The sequence below is a fragment of the Drechmeria coniospora genome, chromosome 01 (genome assembly GCF_001625195.1).
Source record: "Drechmeria coniospora strain ARSEF 6962 chromosome 01, whole genome shotgun sequence".
Taxonomy (NCBI): Eukaryota; Fungi; Ascomycota; class Sordariomycetes; order Hypocreales; family Ophiocordycipitaceae; genus Drechmeria; species Drechmeria coniospora.
In genome coordinates, this window is record NC_054389.1 from 1928775 (window position 1) to 1951811 (window position 23037).

Below are 23037 nucleotides of genomic sequence, written 5' to 3' on the forward strand. Positions count from 1 at the left end.
GCCGAGATAGTCGTCAAACTCCCAGAGCAGATCGGTCAGTTCCGCGCGGTATTCGCCAATGACTTCTGCATATCGCGAGGGTTAGCGGAGACGATCGTCTTCCTGCGTCAGGGATGGGCCTGCGGCTTGCCATTCTCCTTGAGGGCATCGACGAAAGCGGATCCGCACACATCGAGATGCTTCCTGCACAGAGGCTCAAGGCGGTGCAGGGCCCGATCGCCTTCCTTGATCAGATTCTGGGCTGCCCTGAGCATGGGCTGCTCGCCGGCGGCATTCTCGGCCGCACGGCCGGCCTTGTCGACAATGTCCCGAAAAGGGGCGAGGACGAGTTCGGAGACATGATCCATCACCTGCTGAATATCAATCCCGCCACGACAGGTACGCACGCGAGCAGGGCAACGGTTTTCGACGGCAGACGACCCCTGGTCCCGGCCACAACTCAGGTTCTCTAGAATGAAATGGAAGGCTGGGTCCAATCGGGACGAGCGATGGCGGTGCGTGTCGCGGTCAAGGCGGCCTCGAGCCGTCGTCTGTCGATGCGTCAACGGCTCGTCAATGGCTCCTCGAAAAGTACAGATCCAAGGAGGGGTTGGCTGGTTGTTATCCGCGAGAAACAGGTGCCACGAGAAGCGGTCGGGAGAGATGTAGGACCGTGAGGATAAAGTCGTTTCTCTGCTTCGTGGGAATTCATTCAGGATGATGGCCGAAGCAGAGAGGAGATGTTTCCGTCAGAAGGCGGGACAAAGGGGGGGATTGATTGTCGTTGTTGGGGTGCCGTCGGACCATCCATGGCGGCGGCGGCCATGGGTATCCCTCGGCTCGACCATGACTAGTTGGCCAAGTGGTTACGAGCTCGAACGGCTGCTCGTGGCACAGATCAGAGTGAAGCCTGGCGTGCGATTGCGTGTGCTGCCATCAATGGATGAGCCGACGTCCTCGAGTCGGTCCCCCCCCCCACCCGCTGGCAGGCCTTCCTTGCATGCACTAGCGACGAGCGGTGCGGTGAGGTGCTATCGAGGCAACAAGGCACCAAGCCTTTGTACATGCAAAGTAGCTCGAACTAATACACCAAACCAACCCTTCTCTAAACAAGTACTCACCGCACATGTAGTTGCAAGTCCACCGATACGTGCAGGCTTGTGCCCAAGTAGGTGTGCACATGGCAATCCTAGCTTGGTCATAATGAGGGACCGTTCGTCCCGTTCGTCCATCCAGCCAGCCTGGCTACGAGTTGACAAGCAGCCACACATCCGTCGCCTCCTTAGTTCCACGCAAGGGTCGGCTGGTGGTTTGAGCATCACGACGGTGCGATGCGGAGATATCCACGGGGTCCTCGTACCCATACAATGACGAGTACCTAGGAGGTAGGTACCCCAGTAGCAGGGAGCACGAGTGCGAGCACAGTCCCCAGACTTGAAAGTTAGTTAAGAAACATGTACCTTCTTACGCACCTGTACCCGAGAAGGTACATGTCACCTACCAAGGTGCCAACTCGCCAGAGTCCGAGTCCATTGTCCGCCTTCATTCACGCCACGACACCATGGATGAAGAGTGTCGAGTCGACTGTGTGCCGCTGGCCTTGGCATGTAGCGGCGGCGACAGCAACAGCAGAAGGCCCCCCTAGGCACTCGGACGTCGAGACATGCGGCGGACCGTCGTTGGCCGCTCCTCATCGCCGCCTGACGGCATCGTCATCCATCACAGGCCGCATGGACCCAACGACTCGGCCAACGTCTCGACCGACGACTCGACCAACGACTCGACCAACGACTCGAGGGAGCGCCGCCACAATCGCCATCCAGACTCTTGATTGGCACGTGGCATGGTGGTAGAGCGAAACCGCCAAGGGACTGGCTCTGGTTCAAGAGCAACTACAGATGCGAGCGCGCGCCTTCGTGCCGGTGTGTCCAGGTCTGTGCGTGTGAACAACTGCCGGCACAAATACCTGCCATTGGCATGGCGGCTTTCATTGACACCTACATGCACGCATCGGCGCCACCAGAGTCACGTCTCCGCCTGCGTTGGCGAGGCCGTGGCGAGGCAATATTCATTCATTCATTTCGCACCCGCCCCGACTAGGTGGCGCCGCCCATCCCGTCCACTCCTCGCAGCTTGTCCGCAACATGGTCGATGCCTGATGGGCCGAGCCAGGGATTGACTCGTGCCATCTCTATCGGCAGGCTGCGAGAGGACAACCGCCATGCCGGCGGGGACAAAGAACCCAACCTTTCCACGGACACGATGCCCTCCTCATCGCCGTGCCGAGTTGCACCGATCCTTTGGCGCCTCCACGTCACGCCCTCGGACTCGGCGCAGCAGCAGCTTGCTTCCGAGGGGCCTCGGCCGCGCCCTGTCGTCCCGTCCGCCGTCAGCCGTCCGTGTTCATGGGCCCTTGGCGGGCTGTTGTTTCGACTCGGCACTCACCTGCTGCATGAGCCTGCGTCCCGTCTCGATCGTATCTTGCGCGCCTCGCTGCCGACGCCAGAACCTGCCAGGACGGTCAGCCATCAGCGCATTCGTGCTTGAGCCGTCAGAGACGCACGATTCCTCGGCCGAACCGTGGCCTTGAATGGACGCCTGCCGAGCGTCGTCGTCGAGAGCCGCCGGCATCAACTTGTCCGTCGATGAGACGCCGGCCGCCAACATGCTCTCGCCGCCGTCGCCGTCGAGGTTCTTCTGCAGCAGCCGCTTCTTCATCAGGTACCGTTCCCTGCGCTCCCTCTGCAGGCCGGGGCTCTCCATCTTGCTCATGACGGAGCGCACGGCGAGCTGGACGAGCAGGTAGAAATGCTCCGCCATCATGATGTTGAGAAGCAGACCCCAGGCGGTGAGATGAGAGAGGGCCGGTCGGTCGCCGCCCTGGGAGCCGCTGCAGAGGTAGACGACGGCCGAGCTCGTGATGCTGCCGAGCCAGGAGAGAAAGCCGATGGCGGGAAGCCAGGGCCCGATGGAGTCGGACCGCCACGGAATCGGCCGCTTGCAGCTGATGGCAATCTTCAACGCGTCCGACCTCAGCTCGACCCAGTTGTTGACGAGGAAGCAGCAAGCCGCGAGGGGCCAGGCGACGGAAAAGAGGGAAAGGTAGCCTCGCATGCCGTCAGCACCTCACGTTTCGGGGCGGACGATGCGGGGGGGGAGGGGGGAGGGACGGCCCTGCACTTACCGTACTGCATCACCATCTCTCGATAGTCTCCCGTCACGTCGTACACCTCCAGCTCGCACTCGTCTCGGACTCGCTTCAGGAACTCGGCCTCCTCGGCGGCGTCCTGCACCCGCGGCGTCTTCTTGGCCTGAAACTCCTTGGCCTTGGACGAGGCCTTGCGCGTGACGTAGGGCACGATGACCTCGGTGGCAAAGTTGACGATTTGCGCCGTGACGGTGAGGTAGAACATCTGGCCGCTGATGCGCCGAGCGTTGATCTGGAATTCCTTGGTCGGCAGTGCCTTTTCGCTAAACGTCACCACCTCGGCCGCCTGCTTCCAGAAGTTGAGGAGCGGCAGGAGGATGTGGCCAAAGGGGAGGTAGACAAAGGCGGTGAAGAAGAGGGCCATGTACGACGTCATGAAGTTGAGGAAGAATTGCTTCTGCACGAGGGCCGCTTTGTAGGCTGCCGTCCGTCAGCAAGCGAGCCGGCGGCCGGAAGGGAGGAGGGCGCCTACCATCGACCGTCTCGTAATTCTCCTTGTCCGTCAGCGCATTGGCCGCCTTGGTGAGGACGGCGGAAAAGGTCGGGGTGAAGACGACGAGGAGGATGGTGGGCAGGAAAGCCTGGGACGGTCAGCCTCGTAGGGGCGCGGGCTCGAACGGCGTCGTGCTCACGAGATACTGCTTGAAGGGGCCGGTGTAGACTTCGTTGATGAAAATCTCGAGCGAGTTGCAGATGACGACGAGCCCGCCGAGGGCGAGAACGCAGGCCGAGGCAAAGGGAATCTGCAGGAGCTGGATCCGAAGCCGCTTGGTGTGAGGGTACACCTTTCTCGGCTCGCCCGTCACGGCATCCTCGACTTCAAACTCCCACTTGAACTCGGGCCGCGGCTGCTGGATGGAGGAGACGCCGCGGACGCCCCACTGGACGGCGAGGTCGACCTCCTTCTGCTTCCAGTACTCGAAGAAGACGACGGACCAGAGGCCGCAGCCGAGGGTGTAGAGGAAGGAAAACTGGCCGAGCAGCAGCCAGGCGGTGAGGCCCAGGGCCGAGGGGATGACGAGGAAGAAGAAGTAGCTTCGCAGAAAGGCAAAGTAAAAGGCGACGTTCTCGCCAAACTTGTTTCGTATCTCGTCAATGTCTTCCTGGTCCAGCAGGTACTTTTTGCTCCACTTTTGGATCCATGCCTTGTTGAACGGCTGGTCGCGGAGGGGGAAGATGGCGGCGACGTGCTTCCACTTGTCGCTCGTCTCGCTGACGCCGGCGCCTCCCTCGTTCAGCGGCCGCGAGATGAGCTGGTGGACCAGCCTCAGCCGTTCGGCCTCGGTCACCGGTTCCTCTTGCAGGGAGCGAGAAATGTCCACCTCGGGGCCCGAGGTTCGGACGCCGCAGAGCCAATCCTGCAACCTCGCGCGATAGACCTGCTTGGCGAGGAGGTCTCGGGAGGCGATCTTGACGAAGACGAGGAGGGAGTCCTCGTCGCCGCCGCGAACCTCGGTGGTGAGGCCAACCCGATTCAGGGACTCGACAAGAAGGACGAACCCGGCCTCGGCCTCGGCCCGCTCTGCGGCAACGTGAGCAAGCCTGCGTGCCTCTCGGCGTCCGGGAACGGGGGGGTAGGCGAACCTGCAGGGGGGGTCTTGTAGTGGATGACATAGTCTACGCTGCGGCCGGCATCCCGTCAGCTCCGGAGCGGCACGGACGGGACGGGGGGGGGGGGGGAGGGGGAGGGGGGCGAGGCAAGGACGATTACCCAAAGTTGCCCTGGTAGCCGGTGCCGGCATCGTCCTTGGTGCCGAGGTGGCCTCCGGTGCCGGCATCGTCCTTGATGCCGAGGTGGCCTTTGAGATTCGACATTTGGGGCGCGCGTAGGGATCGGCGCTGCGGGCGGATGCAGCGAACGAGAAGTGTCAATGAGGTACGTCGGCAGGGGGGGCGGTGCGGCCGTTGCTAGGTGCGCACGAGAAATCCGTCGCGAGGGATGCTGGCGATGGGGATGGTGGTGCGAGGAACACGTTGGCGGATGCGAGGCGAAGGTGAAGGGTCCGACGTCATCGGCGCTCAATCAAGGTTCGGCGAGCTTCAACGCAGCTCCGCCAGCCGCAGAAGGCAAGGCGGCGTCTCGTCTCGGGGGCGCACCAAGCCTCCCTGTATCCTGGCCTTTGCTGGGGGCAGCTGCGGCGGCGAGAAGCAAATAATGGGTGCTGGTACTGCCTTTGGTTTCAGTTTCAGGACGTTATGCAAGCTTCAAGTACTCACTGTCCCCAAGGAACTCACTGTGCCCAGGGCACCAACAGTTGACTTGAAGCATGCTGGTGCTGTAGCGTGCTGCACGGCGTCCCTAGCGGGTGATGGAGCGTGCCCGACACAGGCGGGGCATGATTTGCATGTCCGTTCAAGTACCAGAAGGCCTAGACGATTAGCGTGCCAGGGCCCGGAGCTGCCTGACAGGCACACCAAGGTTGGGGGCGACACATGACGCGCTGACCAGAAGCGGTGTGCATGCACGGGGAACCATGAACATGAATACTTGATACCAGAATGCCGCACAAGTAGATGCACTTAATCCCCGACGACCTGCGATTCGGGATCGAAGGTATTACTTGTGTGCGGATACTAATCGTAGCAACAGCTGCACTCGGTGCCCGCACAGTGCGGGGGAATTAAGTACCAGGTTCCTACGGAAAACGAAGTACTTACAGTTAGTACTCCGGACGTACTTATAGTATTACTCCGTACTCCGTATCCGTACATGTACAGTACAGTAAGTATTGTTGTCTTTCTCATTTTACTGTACAGTATTGTGCTCCGTACAATTACTGACAGATATTACCATACATACTAGGTAGTGTGTCCTGCTGTACAGTGCGGTAAACTACATCTGCTGGAACAGCAGATGTACTTGGGTGACAAGGCGTGCACATGTGCTCCGTACGGAGTGTGCCTAATGTATGACAGCATTGACAGGTTGCCAGGCGGCATCTGCCGTGCGGTTGCTCAGGCGCTGTAATATAGAGCACTTGTGCACCATTGTCTCCATACATCTGCGTACCGGTACAAGCTGGTACGCGAACCTGTGAAATCAACCTCATGCTCGTTCTCTCCCGTACAGTGCAAGACTTCGGACCAGTACTTGTGCATGTACATGTTCGTGCAGATGCTCAAGTACGGAGTACAAGTACACTTTTTACAGGGGTATAAGCTACGACTCCCAGCCCACGGAGTAATCCAGTGTACAAGTACAGAGTACGGAGTGCAGTACGGAGTGCAGTACGGAGTACTTCGCACAGGTGCCGGAAATGGCCCTAGGGGCTGCCAGAGAACTCTACCACACTGCTGGAAGCAAGTACACCGTTGGGCACAGTTGCACTCCGCACGGAGGACTCCGCACCGCATGTACTGAATAACATGTACGCCTATACGGATCACTCGCATGTATCATGTATTACTCCGTACAGGTACAAGCGGGTGTCCTGTACCTGGTACTCACCGGTTCCTCCATGGGGCCAGGCCGGCAAGCTTGGGAGGGGCGGGGGTGGGGAGGGGCGACATGAAGCTCTCGAAGCTATCGCCGTCACCAAGCTCTGGTCGGTCGCCCGCTCGGCAGCATCGTGCAGCTCAACATCAACAGCCTCGAGAGCGCTCGCGACGACAGCACATCAACCCTTCGACTCCGTAGACGCTGCGCTGCGCTGCGCCGCGGCTGCCATGGGCCTCCTCACCTGGCTCGGCTTCCGCCGGCGCAACCAATTCGAGAGCCTCACGCTCCTCGACCACATGCTGTCCTCGCCCCTCACCTACCTCGTCGATCGTTTCTATCACCTCGTCCTCGTCCTCCGCGGGTCCCCCTTCTACCCGCCGCGCGGCAAGGCTGCCATCCGCGTCGTCTGCATCGCCGACACCCACGACCAGCTCGTCTCCGTCCCCGTCGGTGACGTCCTAATCCACGCCGGCGACCTCACCACCGACGGCTCGGCCGCCGACGTCCAGCGACAGCTCGACTGGCTCAAGAGCCTGCCGCACCCCGTCAAGATCGTCGTTGCCGGCAACCACGACAGCTACTTTGATGCGCGCTCCCGCTCGGCCGACGACGTCCGCACCGCCGCCAAGCTCGACCTCGACGGCCTGCTCTACCTCGAGGGAGAGCTGACGGTGCAGGAGGTGAAAGGTCGCCAGCTCGCCATCTTTGGCGCGCCTGACATTCCGGAATGCGGGCCCGAGAACTTTGCGTGAGTTTGCGTGGCTGGTCGGCTGGCCGGCTGATCTTGGCCGGACCTCGCCCCGTCACGCCACCCTCCCTTGGCCTCGCCCTCGCCCTCGCCCTCCGCCGCGCACTCTAACGCGTTCGCCTCCGCTCCAGGTTTCAGTACACGCCCGCCAAGCAGCCCTGGCTGAGCAAGGTGCCCCCCCGGACCGACATTCTCGTCACTCACGGACCACCGGTACGCCGCGACGCCCCTGATTCCCCTTGCTTGTGCACGCTACGAGTGTTGTGCTGCGCCTGGCACCCGCTGGCATCCCGTCGCTCACCGGCCATGAATAGAAACATCACAGGGACCTCGGCATCGGGTGCCCTCACCTCCTCCGCGAGGTCTGGCGCGTGAAGCCGCGTCTCCACGTCTTTGGCCACACCCACTGGGCCTACGGCAAGGAGTCGGTCTACTTTGATGGCATGCAGGTTGCCTATGAGCGCCTGCTGTCACGACCACGGCGCGGCCTGCTCTGGGACCTCGTCCCCAACGAGTCCTGGCTCGACATGGCGCAAGTCCTGCTCCACGGCGTCCACAGCGTCTTGTGGAAGTGGCTCATGGGTGGTCCGGGGAGCAACCAAGGCAGCCTCATGGTGAATGCGGCCCAGATGCACAAGAACTCGGGCACGGTTAGGAGCCGGGCCGTAGTGGTGGATATGTAAAATAATACTTGTTCACTTCACCCCCCCTCGACACCTCGACGGACGTGGTATTATTATGCAGCGGCCGATGGGTGGCAGACAGCAGAGCAGCATGGTTGGCACCACGAAGCCGCCGAGCAAACTACTCATGTACATCCCATCCGTCTCAATATCATCACCTCGTTGTCCACTCGCCTGGCGAATGAAGAATCTACTTGCCGTACTCTGTACTGAAAAAAAAAAATCAAACTGGCCATTCCGCATGCTCCTTCGGGTTCCATCTCTAGGACGTTAGGTATATTGGATACGCTATGTGATGATTGCGCTTGGGTATGCCAGGAATCAAATCAAGTCGTTGCCGGTCGTCGTAGTCGTGTATGATCGATCGTTCATGTACGCATTGTGTCGCAGCCCGAGCCCACGACACTCCACTCCATCCCTCATCCGAACCGACCCTCGATCGCCGAAACCCCTTGACGAAACGCCGCCCTTGCGAGGCCAAGACAAAAATGAAATGCGAGCCCGAATTACAAAAGGACGATCAGCGCCAACGCCGCGGCGCCAAAGGACGCGGCGGCAAGCGCAAGCGAACTGCCGTGGATGCTCTTCGCTCCCGCCAGAACGACGGCAGGCTGCTTGACCGTCAAGTTGCGGTTCGTCGTGCCGTTGATGGCGCGACCTACCACCGCCGTTTCGCACGGCTCCGACGCCAGGACCTTGCTGTTCTTGACCACGGCCGGCACGAGAGCGGCCTTGTTGACCTCGGCCGGCGAGGGAGCGACGACCAGCGCCGTCGACTTGGACCCCGCCCCCTGCTTGGACCCCGCCGTCGGCTTGGTCTGCTTGTGCGCCCTTGTCCTCGTCTTGTCGGCCTCGCAATCGCAGTCTTTGTCCCCGTGCAGCTCGATGGCGACGACGGACGTGCCCGACAGCTTGACGGACTTGATCTTCGAGCCCGTCCCCTTCCCCGTCTTGGCGCTGCCGGTGTGGAGCGGAAGCTTGGCGCGAACGGCCGTCGCGGCCAGCTTGTCGGCGCCCGTGAGCTTGACGCGGTTGTTCGGCGCCATCGGCGGCGGCACATGCGGCCGCGTTTCGTTTTTGGCCACGGCGCGGTACATGGTCAGGAGGTGGCCGCTCGAGATGGCCCGGCGCGCGAGATGGGCTCTCCGGGAGCGTAGCATGTTCAGGCTCGTCATGTTGCTGGAGCGCGCGTCGGCCAGGCCGCCGCAGAACTCGTCCGAGTCGCCCGGGCAGGGGATGGTGCAGCCGCCGCTCTCGTCGGCGCTCCTGGCACGGGTGCCGGCGTCGAGGGTGTCGGCGCAGTAGCAGGTGCGGTTGAAGAGTCCGGCAAAGGTGCTCGATGTCAGCTTGCAGGCGTCGACGCACTTTTCGATGGCCATGTCGGCGCTGTCGAGCGCCTGGCGAAAGGTCGAAAAGCCAGTGGTGGAGCCGAAGCAGCCGAGGGAGGCGAAGCCGTTGACCTGGGCCGGGTTGGCGGGAGACGACGAGGGTTCGGCTGCGGAGCCGGTTGCGGAGCCCGTGACGACGGCGCTGGACGTGCCGGTGGCCGAGGCCGAGGCCGTGATGGTTTTGGTTTTCGTCGACGTCACCGTTATCGTTGATGTCGTCGTCGGCTCGTCCGACGTCGTCTTCGGCTCGCTCATCGTCGTCTTTTTCGACTCGCTCACCGTCGTCGTCGTCGACCCGGTCGGTGTTGTCGTCGACTCGGTCAACGGGACGGCGGAGAACTGGTAGGCCTCGATGTACTGAACGTCCCAGTACGCGTTGGAAAACGCCGACGGGTTGTTGGCCACGTACTCGGGGCACGTGGGCGCATATTCGTTGCACGTATCCGACTTTCCCCAGACGGCGTTTCCCCAGTCTCCGCAGAAGTTCTACACGCACATCAGAGGTCAGCTGGGTTCCAACTCGGTGCAGGGATGGTCGAGGGCGACGCACTATGTTGATGACGATGCTCATGTCCTTGAAAAAGGAGTCAGGTTGGCAGCTTGCGCCGCCAAAGACGGCGTCCGGGCGCTTCCACTTCTCCGGCGTCGGATCCTTGGCGTGTATGTCGCTGGGAATCTCGTTTCGCGCAAAGTGCCAGACCTTGATGTACGAATCGTCCCAGAGCATGGCGTAGACGCCGCCACCGGCGGCGTTGAACCCATCACCGTACGTCGTCCCGTCGTCGGCGGGCGGAACGTAGCCGCAGCCGACGTTCAGGGTACCCACGGCGCATTCTTGCGAGAGCAAGCGGCCCGCCGACATGGCTTCCACGCCGGCCTCGACCGTGCACCCGTCCGCCGTGTGGGCCGAGATGAGGTTCTGGTGGGCCGTGTTGGCGCCCTCGATGATGTCGATCTCGCCGCCGTGCGGCCAGTTGGTGCCGTAGGCCCAGACTGACGGCGCTCGTCGTTAGATGCTGCCACGCCGTCGCCGTCGAGGACTCGGGACGGGGAGAGACGTACAGGCTGGCCACAGGCCGCATTGCGACGGGGGCATGTGCAGGAAGTCGGCGATGAAGAGGCCGCTGTTGTATGCCTCCTTGCTCTCGAGCCGGATGCTAGGCCGCCCCTCGTTCAGGCCGTAGGTTCTGTTGTGGTCGACGCCCAGCCTCACGACCCCCGTCGTCTCGTCGACGGAGAAGAGACCCAAGGCCTCGGCGTTGGGCCTGTTCTGGTACGAGACGTACCCATGAGAGGGATCGGGGTAGTCGATCCAGTTGAAGCCCGAGAGCAGCGATTCCCCGACGTAGGAGGTGACCAGAGAGTAGGCCATCGTCACCGGCAGGAGGAGGGGGGGGGGGGGAGGGGAGTCGAGTCGGGTCAGGTCAGGTTCGGTCAAAAGAGGCCCTGCTCGGCTGTCCGTCGCTTTGGCCAAATCTGGGCTTCTTTCCGCAGGAGGGTGAGGGCGCGCCATCGTGAGGCGTGCGCAACCGATGCCATATATATTGATGCTCGACACCGGCCCCTCGCGGCTCGCACGCACGCTCCTGCGCCAAGCAGGTTGAGAGGGCGAGGAATGAAATTCGACGTTGGGACGCTTCCATTTCGCGTGACCGAGTGGCTCGATGTGCCGACGGCGGCTGCATTGTTCTCGGGACCGAAAAGGCGCTTGCTTGTCTCGCACCCTCATAGCCAAGTATTCAATTCCTCACGACGGCTAGGGGACCTCTATTGACGGCCCATACCGATCGTGGTGACGTAGCGGACGGTGGGGCCATCCCTGATGCCGCGGGCCATCCGAGACATGACGGCCCAGGGGTTGCACTCGACGCATTCCAGACGAGCGTCGCCACCCGGGCCCTGCCTCGCCCAGAACTTCAGCTGCATACCTCTCCGGGGCGTTCTGCGAAGCGAGGCGAACATCGGCGTCGACGGTGGTGTACGCAATGCCGGCAGTTCTCGTGCGTAAGCGTAGCGTTTGCACGGCAGACGTTCTCCTTCTCTCCTCTCGTTCCTAGCAAAACTTCGCCCCGTCTCGGGCGGCCCCTTGAAACGGTAGCGCTAGATCATGATTCGCCGCAGGCCTTCGGTGCCACCAAGGACGCGTTTGCCCGTGACGGCGCATCGCCCTTGGCCGCTTTCCCACTTGCCGGCGCGGTCCAGCATGAAAGCCTCCTGCCTGTCGTGCGTGCCCTCGATCCACCTGTGGATGCAGCCGTAGCAGTAGACGATGCCGGTCTGGCAGGCCGTGGGCGTCACGATGTCGTCTTGGCATATCGGGCACGCCGACGCGTCCGGCCCCTGGCGAACAACATGTATCGGCAGCATCGAGGGCGTCGCGACGGGGGCTTCGGAAGGCGAAATGCCACCGTCGGCCTCGGCGGCGGCCTCGTGCGCGTCCTTGTCGCCCTTGGGCTTCCGGAGCGCCGATCGCCTCCGGACGGGCTCGACGATGGGCGGGGGCAGCTCGACGTGCTCCGTCGCCTTGCGCGAGAGCTGCTTCGCAAAGTCGGACTGATACCACCACTCGAGGAACTTGAGGGAGAAGATGCTCAAGGGCAGGAGCAGCGACAGGCTCGAGAGGGCCTTGGAGCCTAGCGCGCTCGGCGACCAGACGGATCGCGGACCGGGCTTGGCGCCGGCTCGGGGCTGGACGAGCGCCTCGATGGCCTGGTGGTCCGCCGCCGTCATTCTCCTCAGCCTCGTGCCGAGGATCCACATGAGCGGGTTGTGGTATCTCGTCCGGTCGAAGAGGTAGGCGAGGTGAAAGGCGATGACGGCCAAGTGGTAGGCGGCATGAAGGCTTGGGTACACGTTTCGCAGGAACGATCGGTAGAGACGCAGAAGACGGTCGCCGACGGTCGGGTTGTCGGGCATGCGCGTGTAGGCGGCGCCGAGGAGCGCTCTCGACGCATTCAGCTCGTAGCCCTCGTCCAGCTTGCGCCTGAGGTAGGGCACGGCGACGAGGATGCAGACGTTCCTCCAGACGTCGGCCGACGTCAGCCTCGTGGCGTCACGCACCAGCTGGGGCGTGGCCAGGCTCGCGCGCGTAATCTCGTCCCTCAGGGCCCTCTCGCGCTTGAGGCCGTAAAAGTTTTCGGTGAAGGAGCCGGCGCGGGTGCGCAGGTAGTGGCGCTCGACGGCGACCATGCAGAGGGCGTAGAGCTCGTCGAAGGAGTTGAGGATGCGCAGCAGGTATCGCGGGTGCCGCTGGGTGGCGACGGTGAGCAGGTAGCGGAGAGTCGGGGGGAGGAGGCCGTTGAGCTGCTGCTCCGAGAGCACCTCGAAGAGCGACGGTTTGTTGTCGTCGAAGGGGCCCCGAAGGGCCGTCACGAACTCCATGCCGGTGCGGGAGGCGATGGCCGGACGAGTCCCCCTCGGCGCCGCTTGCGTGTCCCCTTTCCGTCGGTCGCCTTGCACTGCGGGAAGAGAAGCGGCAGCAGGCCCGGCACGCGGGTCCGAAATTCGTAGAGGGAATTCGTAGATGGTTCGAGAATGCTTCGAGATGAATGCGAGGTTTTGGTTGAAACGTTGAACCGAGGAGCACTTGCCTCTCACGCACGCATCGGCTTCAACCTATCAGGAGCTCGCTGCCGTCCTTCAGGGCCCCATCCGGCTAAGCGCCGCAGGCACCGCTTGGGACGAGCTCGGCAATCAAGCACAGCGATCACATGCCATCGGGCACGGGCAGGATCATGTGACTTGGCAAGCTATGCAAGAGTGTAAGTACATTATGTACGGAGTACTATACATGCACATATTAATTATTCCCTGCCCCTGCCGCTCTCTTTCGTCGGTGTACTTGCATGGATCGTAACTACAGTACTGCACTTAAGTACTTGCTCCGTACTCCGTACTTACTTACTAAGTACTGTAATTGCTTGTTCTCATGCATGTGCAGTGCGCACGGAGTAATTACAGTACTTACTTGTCCGTAAGTACATGTATGTACAGTACAGCTACAGTAGTTGCGTTGTACTTCGTACAGTACGTCCTCCGTAAAGTACTCCGTACATGTACTGGCAATCGTGAGCGATGCAGGACCGATTCTTGGCGATCAGCTCTGCCATCTCGTGCAGTGATCTTGAGCAACTCCTACAAGTACGTACTGTACAAGTACCTACTCCGTACATGTACAAAAAATATTTTACAGTATTAATTGCTGGATCTACAGCAGTTATTTACAGCCAACCACAGCAAGTGTACTTGACGGTAGCGGTACAGACCATGACTCCATTCCCGGTACGGATCTCACGAGATCCACTTCCCCTCCAGCGGGGACGAGAATGACTCTTTCCGTGCCATTGTTACCTGTAAATTCCTGGTCTCGAGCCTGCAAGGGAGGGCTTCTTTGTCCTCCTCTGGCAGTTTTTGGGGGAGAAAATCTTATCCGTCTTGGCCAGAATCATGGTGATTGGCTTCAAACGGAGTTGGACGGTTTGCTTCAGGCTCTCGGCCGTCTTCTGGAGAATCAAGTCGGCGGCGGCTTTGAACTCGGTCGAAATGGGTTTCATTGCCTCGCCGACGGCAACGCATTTGCCGGCATCGGCCGTCTCCTTGTATCTGAGCAGCTGGATCTGAACGTGACCGAATTCGGTCTCGATGAACTCAAGATGAGCCTCGACGGCAAAGTTTGCAAAGGGATCGATGTCGCCGGAAGCCTCGAGCTTTTGACGGAAGGTGGCAAAAGCAGCGGCAGTCTTGTTGGAGGCAATGGCGAGCTTGCCGAGAGCGTCGTTCTGGAGATGGCTGTCTATTTCACTGGCAAATTGCATCACCGCCTCGGAGACGCCAACTGCGGGAACGAAGTCTTCGGATTCGAGCTCGGCAAGAACGCCGGCGGAGGCGACGGCGGCGAAGATGATTGCTCCGATGAACTTCATTGTGGGCGATGAGGAAAAAGAAGACGGTACGTGGATAGTTTCGCCGCACAAAGCTTGGATGGGTTTTTGGACCCGGAGGGTTTATTTATATACTACGTACAGCCTTGGTACGATCTCGCCGACCGACGAGCGTACTAGAATTGGAGCATACGATAGTGAGGTGTTGCTAAGGAACATAGGAGTGGACATATACTCGGGGCCGCACACCAACACGAGCACGAGGAAGTCACTGGGATTCAGTTACGTACGAGTACTTAATCGAGAGGATTATTATTTGCGTTACGAACAAGGACGGCAGTGAGCTGGTTTTTGATTTCGGGGTTCGGTCTGATGGGGTAGCGGACTATTTACTAGGAACCTAAGTACTTAGCCTAGATGGGGAAGCAGCATGGCGTAAGCCTACAGCACTGTAGTTGTACTTACTTGCTGTACTTAGGTGTACCGTATAGTACTTGTGTACTGTACTAGGTACCTTACCTAGGTAGGTACCTAGCACGAGGTCGAGAAGGCATTCCCAATCCTTCGGGGGAGTTGCACCAATGATGAAGAGGGTGCCTGCCACAGCGGCGCTGTCGCCCTAGATCCCGCCGAAGGGTGCGGAGCAAATAATACTTGCAGTACATTTCCCAGGTGTTGACAGGAAGGGCCAATTGCGCCGAGATTGCCATAGCAGATGAAGCTACCGTACAGATACGGGGCGCTTGTACACCTACTGCACACTTACTTACTTACAGCCCTTACAGTACATGCATTACTATTGTATGATAAAGTCGGCGAGGGAGATGCGTACGCCGTACTCCGTACTTGGTGCAGTATTACTTGTAAGCGCTTGCATGTACTCCGTAATGTGCGTATACTTACAAGCGTTGCAAGTGTACCTACCTAGGTACCTAGTAGGTTGGGGCACACCACAGGCCGCCCAGAGGTTGAGAGGTTTAATTCCATCTCACGCACCTGCAACATAGGCACCTAGGTATTACCAAAGCATGTACAAGATCAGCACAGTGGACAGCGGCAGAATACTTAGAGATGGGTGTGCTTGTAAAGCGTAGCACGTCGTCCGCCCCATAGGGACCATCCGAGGCGGTAAAATCCGGCAAATCTTGTTATCAAGTACCTTGGTACTTGACATGCACCATTGCTCCCTCGGTGGGCTCGTTCCTAGCACATGTTCTCTGTAAGTACACCTACCTACTTAGTACTTACAATACACCTGCTGCGTATTTGTACTTGCACAGTACGGAGAACTGATAAGCGGATAGGACGACGGATTGACCATCAAGTCCAAGTATTATTATTGTACTTCATAATACTTTACAGTACATGGCAAGTACTTACATGTACTTGTTCTTGGTGCTCCGTACTTATTGTACTATATAGAGTGGGTGGGGGTGGCCAAAAAGTGCCGACTCAATTTGCAGTAATTAGTGCCACTTGAATCGAATCGTCACTTTTTGTCAAGCGACTGACTGACTGCAACTGTACCGGCTTGTGGCGGCGACCAGCTTTGCATGGCCGCGCCCACCGTTCCTTCGCCCGAGAATACTAGGTACTTACTGTACATGTCCGCTGTACTTATGCCTCGTTCGTGACGGATGGGTTTACAGTACATGAATGCATCAATGCAAAAATGCGACGAAAGCATTCCGGAAGCTTCATCGTACTCGTACGAGAGTGAGTCGTTCAACGCACATACATGGGCACTCGCACGTACAGTACTCGACAAGTGTAGCCGATACGATCGTGCCAGCACCTGTATGCCGACGAAAAGTGATGGCTGCCTTTTGCCCGACTGCGTATCTGGGGTTTCTCATGCAAGTGTCTCCATGTACTTGCGTGCAGGTGGGATATGGTTTCGACATTGGTCGCGGGGAATGGGTCGTCATGATGAAGTGCATGCATGTACTTGCTTGTAGGCATCGTCTTGCTCTTGTGAGGCTAGCATCACCCAGCTACCATTGGTCCCCCGGGTGATGTGCAGGCATGCGCTTTCTTGCCATCCGTCTTCTTGCCCGTGCCTCGCAGTGACGCAAACCGAGCCGACGGGAACGGCCACTCGTGCATGAAACGGTCGGCTTTCTCTCTATTCGACACCAACGGGGCCTCGGCGTTCCGTCTCTGCGCAGCTGTCCTCGGAGAAATCCTCGGGGATGCGGTGTAGGATTTCAAGGATGGGCAGCAATGCCTTTTCGGTTTCGCTCTTGCCGGCCGTCTTGGCCACCATGACCCTTGCGATGACCCTGTACGCTGCGAAAACAGGCCAGAGTTCATTCTCGACGGAGAGGCACGCTTCCGGGCCGGACTCTGCAAAGAGCTGCTTCTTGCTGCGCAGGGCGGCCTGCAGGGAGCCGAACGCTTGCTTTGTTTCGCCGAGATGCCTCAAAAGAGGTCCAAGCTCGAGGTCCTGGAGTTGGTCAAGCTTGGTGTAGCAATCGCCGATGGCCTCGCCTACATCTTGGGTGCCGTGATGGAGAGAGGTGCCATTCGGATCAAAGGACTCCCGAAGAACCTGCGCGCCGAGGCGATTGACCGAGTTTGGGAGGGCGAGGGTCGGATCGAAAGCCGGCGCGTCGTGCTGAACAAGAACGCTGGCGGAGCCGATGGTGGCCTGGAGAAGGGCGTTGGTGAACTTCATGGTGCGAGAGATGGACGAAGCAGCTGGTGCTCTGGGTTTCCTTGGACGATTGTCTTTTCCAAAGCGCGGGATCGATGCATGGAATATTTATACAATGGCATGTGTGCGGGCAAGGCCAACCATGCAGCAGTGGCAGTGTACGTACTTGCCTACTTACATGTACATACAGTACATGTACAATCAGACGTGAGGATTGCTCCCTGCCATGAGAGGCCCGGGTATTATTCGTGCTATAGCAAGGGCCAATACGAAGATGAGATGGGATCAACGGCGGCAGGACGTTGTCGCTTGATTGCATCAAGTACATATCCTGTACGCCTTCTACAAGTGCTTGCATGGGGCCCATCTCATCGAGGATTCGACAGTGACAATGGTCGCCTTGCATGGCTACCACTCACAAATGCATGTACTAGGTACAGTGTGCAAGTGCTTGCTCGCACGTACACGTATCTGCACAGGACTGCTGCATACTTTTGTACATGCAAGTGCTTTTACTGTGTACGTGCTGCTTGCAAGTATTGCCGCGTGTTGCTGTGCTTGGAACATGCGGTACAGTAATACTTGGGTGTGTACTTGGGTGCAAGCACCGTCCGCATACTCGCGTACCTGTTGTACTCCGTACCTGGTTGTACATGCGTCACAGACGGAGAGTTCCGGGTGCCAGCAATACACCTATCAGTGGTGGACCGTGGCACGAGTACCATTACGGTGCTGTCAAGTAACTATTACAAGTACGTGTACGACTACTCCGTGCCGCAAGAACAGTATGTGCACTACGTAGGTGTCGTCGTACTTTATCCACGCATGCACGTACTCGTCCTGTGCTGTACTTGCGTGGACGTGAGCGTGCAATTGCTTGTACAGTGACGGTGGCAGCACAGTGTGCAGTGCACCAGCGGGTGCGTAGTGAGCACGTCCTTGTAGTTGTAAGTAATAAGTGGTGAGCACCAATATTTGATATTACTACAGCTCAAGTATACATGTAGAGTGTATACTTGTACAGTGCAAGCAAGTGTATGGCAGCGCGTACTCCGTACAGTAATACATGATACATGTGCAAGCGCCGTAGTACACCTAAAGTACAAGAGCGTACACCGACATGCATGGTGAGTAAAGTGCACCATAACTTGTGGTCTGAACCCGCCTTGCTTGAGCTTTCTTTCGTGCAAGTACTCACTGCACCTTTACTTGCATGTATGTACAGTACTCGTACACCAAGTACGCGGTGCGTTTATGAGTCTTGTACGTCCGGTACGTCATGCGTTCAGAGCTGCTAGTGCCTCAAAGTTGTGAAGCAAGTACATGTGTTGCGGTACAGTACATGCACATGTACAGTACTTGTAATATGTCGTCGTCAACGGCACGCCCAGCGGTTGTTGGTTTGCTGAGCACAGGCACGTTCATGTACAAGTAGTACTTGCATGTGTCCAACGTCTATCTGTACGGTAGCGGCCATGCACATGAGCTTTGAAATACTCGGAGCCCTCTTGGCAACTTACGGTAGCCGTACATGCGAGTACCACGAACCATATGTACATGTCTACTCAAGTACATGTCTACTCAAGTACATGTACACTTACAGCTAGCTGTAATTTATACAAGTACATGGAAATGTGCACAAGTAAGTGTACACCTAGATGGAGATGCCACTGTGCTTTTACGTACATGTTACGGCATTGCCAACGAACTACTAGCGTGACCTAGGCCCGAATAAGGAGGCAAAGCGTTGCAAAGTGCGGCAGAGGTCGAGTGATATTTCCAACGCTATGGCATGGTTATCGCGGCTACCGCTGGTGCCCGCATTTTCTCACATGCACCTAACAGGACTAGTCGTCCACTTACACGCTGTACTTTACTGTACATGTACAAGTACGTAGGCCTGCGCCAACAAGTAAGTACCGAGTCCCGGGAACAGCACAACAGGACAAGCACCGCATAGGTACGTACCTAGTACCTACCAAGCATACTTACCCACTACAAGCATATATGTGCAAAACGAACCAAGTACTAGGTACCTACCTGCCTGCAGCACAAGTGCCTGTGGGCCCGAGGGTCTTGCTTGTCCATGGCTTCATCATTCTACTTCTCTTGATTTTCGTCGAGCAAGGATTTCTTCTTGTCCCCTACGGAGCGCGCCTCTGCTCCCGGGACGCTGCCAACGACTCCTTCCTTCAACTACCACTCCATCCAATGGCCTCACTTGACCGGATGTAATCCAGAGGAAGGAGAGATGTTTCCAGTCGCCGGAGGACTGGAGCGCGACGGCTCGTTTTGCTGCCATGAATAACGCAACATTGCGAGCGCTGCTTCGGTTACGTCGACGCTCATTTCGCCGCTTCGCAATCACGTACCGTACGTGCCCGTGCACTCAGGGTATCCTGAGCAGAGGATTGACCATTCACAAAGTGGAAACGAGAGCAGGTGCCATGGGAAATAACTCAATCCAAGGTAAGCAGCGGTAGAGTTGCCCAGTCGGTCTACCATTGATACTAGTACAAGTAGTGTAAAGTCCTCCACCCTTCCTTGCCAGCCGTACAAGTGCTGCACCTGACACGATCAACCGAACCGGGCGGGCAGGAACTTCTCGACGCAACGATCGACATCCTGTCGAATTTGACCTACTCCATGTGAATGGGAGCTGGGTGTGTGGATGTGCTACGTTTTCAGCTATCCGTGTAAGCCTGATAGATATCTTTTATGATGTCGAGGATTTCCCTGGTTGCCTTTCTGGTTTCGTTCATGTGCTTTGGCGCTACGCCGGTCATCATTCTTCCCAGTATGTAATATGTATTATGCATAAGTTCGGCTGCATCTGCAACGGAAGTGCACGCTTCCTGACCGGCATTTATGAAAAGCGGCCTCTTTTCGAACAGGACGGTCCGAAGGGAGTCGAAGGCCACATTGGTTTGATTGATATGACCCCGAAGAACGTCAATCGTTTTGCTGGAGAAATCCTGGGACAAGAGTAGACCCTGGTAGCAACTGCTAAAAGCGACGCCTACAGCTGCGGAGCCAACTTGGAAGGTAGTACTATTCGCCTCGAAGGCAGGATCCTTCACCTGCGCGCTAAGCCGCCGTACTGAGTTTGGCACTTCAAATTTCGGATCAAACCTTGGACCGATGGGCTGAACAAGACTGCGAGCGGAGGCGATTGCCGCGAAGAAGATGGCGTTGATGAACTTCATTTTGGAAGCGAGTAGGTAATGAGATTCCTGTACATGTAGAAGAAGCAGTGACAGACGCTTGGTATTTCAAATGCGGGATCTATCGTAGGGTTAAATAGTCCGTAGTACCGCTAAGCATGCATGCTTGTGAAAGCTTGCACCGTACAGTCAGAGCAAGCAGTTTGCAAGTACAAGTAACTCCCTGGAAACGAGGGCTCAGGGGGTATTACTCGCACTACACCTATAGCCAGGTTCAATACTACGCGGTCGGGATTGGGTGCTGGTCTGTACGGAGTAGAGTACATGGACTTGATTGATGACCGAGTAGGACGTCGCCAACCCTTGTGGTCTGGACTCGACCTGCGACCCAAGTTGTATTATGGCAGCACCAATGACAGTACCGGCACTACTAGCATTCGACAGCACAAGTACCTGTTCGGACAGTCACCCCCTGTCACGCTAAGAAAGAACCAGAATGAAAAAAAAGCCAAATAATACGAGAGCACCATACGTACTCTGTAATACACCTTGAAAAAAAAAAAAAAAAAGAGCAAGTACAGCCAAGTCATGGACGAAGTAATACTGTACATGTACAGTGATGAAGTGATAATACTCCCTGCGTCCAAGCACTTACGAGTACGGCACTCGTACTACCCTCAGGAAAGGACAGGCACCAAGTAGGTGTTTTGCGGTCAAGGCCTCGGCGGTACTTTGTACATAGTATGTAATACTACTAGGTACGGAGTACAAAGTAATTAATAGTAAGCACGTAAATTCAACCGAGCTTGGCACTTGGCCAATTGGGAGAGCCGCCCCACAATGTACAACCTAGACAGTACAAGTTCAGTATTATATATGTATACGGTACAGTACATGTACTGTGCATGGACACTGTATTCGTTTTGACTCAAAGTACTTGCGAATACTCCGTACAACTTGCGAATAAAGTACGGAGTACAACTACAGTACTCCGTAATACTCCGTACTCCGCGGAGAATGGCCATCGCGGCTCCCGCCAACGCTGTCGTACCACCACTTGCAGGTCCCTATTCAACTACACCTGAGGACAAAGTACTCCGTAAGGGTGCTTGTAGGTGTGGTTGTAACTGGTGTACTAGCGGAGTACGGAGCATCGAGTAATTACACCGACGGAGTACGGAGTACAAGCACTGTACATGTAAGTCCAGTCCTTGGACGTGCACGAAATGTACTCTATACTCCGTACTTGTAACTTGCAAGTACAAGTAGGCGCATGCATAGGTGCCTAGTATGCAATCGGGACTTCAATGTTAGGTACAGTTACTTTGGCACTGTAAATGAACAAACTTGAGCATGTGTGTTAATAATATATACACGACAAACACATGTAGTTGTAACATGTAGACACTTGTTAGGTGCAGTATAATACTGTACAAGTAACTGTACGTTTTCGCGAGTACCAAACGCGAGTCCTCCGGTACGACCGTGCCGTTTCTTGAAGCCCTTGCTTGTTCTTGCAGCGCATGGCAGTGCATCGTGTGCAAGCCATTCGTACGGCGCAAGTACAGAACACCTAGTTGCACTGTACTTATGTACAGGTACCTCGTGCAGAGTACTCCGTACTTGTACTGCAGAATACGAGTACAAGTAAGTACTCCGTACCTACTGCAGCAATGGTACGGCGTACCTTGACTTCGGGTAAGCAAGCGTATGTACAAGTACGGAAGTGCTTGCAGTCCAAGCAAGCAACGTCTACTGTAGTGTAAAGGATGCACCGAGTACAAGTACAAGCATATCTGCTGCCATTCTTGCCATTGAGGGCACCGCCGTTCCCTGTGCAGAAGGGCAGAGGCATCGTTGTCGCATAGAGGGCACGCGTTGAACCTTCGCCTTCACACGTATTCGCTACCTCATGCTCGCCCGCCTTGCGATGCATGGTCAAGTCCAACTCTCGGGCGAGCTGTTGGATCGCCCAAGAACGGCGATTCACTCTCACGCTGGCCATCTGGATTCGTGCCCGTTCGACTCTCGGACTCGGTGGAAGTGACTCTCCAGCAGTGGCCGGTGGCGACCGCAAGTGCCGCCTCCGACCATGTCACTGCTTCGTCGTCGATATTTGATATTTGCTATTCTTACCACCATCATCACCGACGAGCATTTGGTATCGGTGGAGCGTGGGCATTGGTGCGGCAGGCAGGTTGCATCATGGGAGAATAATGGCCTGCCTGGCCCTTCCCTCGTAATTATGGCGAGTCCCTGGCGACATCACCTCTCCGGAAAAAGATGGGCAAGCCCTTCCACCCCGTCCACAATGGAAATCGACGGGATTCGGGCAACGAGCTCACGTTCCGCAAATCCATCGCCGTTGCGGGTACGGATCACGACACTCCACTCGTCTCGACGCACCACAGAAATGGTCCGCTTCTCCCCTCGACCACCCCACTGCTTTGACTGTAGCCCAGCGGGTATGCAAGGCTCGGAGCCTAGGTCGTGTTCTCGTCACCCCTGGTCGACTCATGTCGATAGGTGACGACGACATTGAAATCAGCACCGACTTACCGCTTCTGTCGGGAGTGCTCAGGGGCATGCGCACAGCCACGTTCCATCAAGTACATGTCTCCATCGGCACGCGAGCCGACCAACTTGGGCCATGGCTCAACACCAAAATAGGTTCACCACGTCACCCCTCTCGCTCGGCTGCATTCCTCACTCATTCATCTCTTCGACCGGTCCAACTGGGTGACATCAGGAAATGGGCATTTCGAAAAGTTGCCAGTTTCGGTCCCCCCATCCCACCGCACTCCTGGCAACCTTTGGAACGTGCACAATCTGCAATTGACATCAACGGTTCACGATGAAAACAACGTAGCACATGACACCAGCATAGACCAT

General features: G+C 57.5%; 8 protein-coding genes across 8 annotated transcripts; 2 read left to right on the forward strand and 6 right to left on the reverse strand.

Annotated features, from left to right (window-relative positions):
* Positions 1-113: 113 nt before the first annotated feature.
* DCS_00529 (uncharacterized protein) lies at positions 114-452 on the forward strand (the record flags this gene model as incomplete). The annotated part of the gene is made up of 1 exon (XM_040797868.1): positions 114-452. The coding sequence occupies one exon, from the start codon at positions 114-116 to the stop codon at positions 450-452; it is 339 nt and encodes a 112-aa protein (XP_040658751.1).
* A 1841-nt stretch (positions 453-2293) lies between these two features.
* DCS_00530 (uncharacterized protein) lies at positions 2294-5002 on the reverse strand (the record flags this gene model as incomplete). Its single annotated transcript, XM_040797869.1, has 6 exons — positions 2294-2350; positions 2425-3086; positions 3164-3607; positions 3660-3768; positions 3820-4771; positions 4899-5002. 6 exons carry the CDS (start codon positions 5000-5002, stop codon positions 2294-2296), a joined length of 2328 nt encoding a protein of 775 aa, XP_040658752.1.
* Positions 5003-6553: 1551 nt separating this feature from the next.
* DCS_00531 (uncharacterized protein) lies at positions 6554-8057 on the forward strand (the record flags this gene model as incomplete). Its single annotated transcript, XM_040797870.1, has 3 exons — positions 6554-7374; positions 7506-7587; positions 7689-8057. The coding sequence occupies 3 exons, from the start codon at positions 6554-6556 to the stop codon at positions 8055-8057; spliced, it is 1272 nt and encodes a 423-aa protein (XP_040658753.1).
* Positions 8058-8563: 506 nt separating this feature from the next.
* DCS_00532 (uncharacterized protein) lies at positions 8564-10958 on the reverse strand (the record flags this gene model as incomplete). The annotated part of the gene is made up of 3 exons (XM_040797871.1): positions 8564-9931; positions 9996-10438; positions 10508-10958. 3 exons carry the CDS (start codon positions 10956-10958, stop codon positions 8564-8566), a joined length of 2262 nt encoding a protein of 753 aa, XP_040658754.1.
* Positions 10959-11545: 587 nt separating this feature from the next.
* Positions 11546-13379, reverse strand: DCS_00533 (Pex; the record flags this gene model as incomplete). The annotated part of the gene is made up of 2 exons (XM_040797872.1): positions 11546-13060; positions 13350-13379. The coding sequence occupies 2 exons, from the start codon at positions 13377-13379 to the stop codon at positions 11546-11548; spliced, it is 1545 nt and encodes a 514-aa protein (XP_040658755.1).
* Positions 13380-13791: 412 nt separating this feature from the next.
* DCS_00534 (uncharacterized protein) lies at positions 13792-14367 on the reverse strand (the record flags this gene model as incomplete). The annotated part of the gene is made up of 2 exons (XM_040797873.1): positions 13792-14205; positions 14263-14367. 2 exons carry the CDS (start codon positions 14365-14367, stop codon positions 13792-13794), a joined length of 519 nt encoding a protein of 172 aa, XP_040658756.1.
* A 2083-nt stretch (positions 14368-16450) lies between these two features.
* On the reverse strand, positions 16451-17002 carry DCS_00535 (uncharacterized protein; the record flags this gene model as incomplete). The annotated part of the gene is made up of 1 exon (XM_040797874.1): positions 16451-17002. The coding sequence occupies one exon, from the start codon at positions 17000-17002 to the stop codon at positions 16451-16453; it is 552 nt and encodes a 183-aa protein (XP_040658757.1).
* A 2663-nt stretch (positions 17003-19665) lies between these two features.
* DCS_00536 (uncharacterized protein) lies at positions 19666-20187 on the reverse strand (the record flags this gene model as incomplete). The annotated part of the gene is made up of 1 exon (XM_040797875.1): positions 19666-20187. The coding sequence occupies one exon, from the start codon at positions 20185-20187 to the stop codon at positions 19666-19668; it is 522 nt and encodes a 173-aa protein (XP_040658758.1).
* Between the last annotated feature and the right edge of the window lie 2850 nt (positions 20188-23037).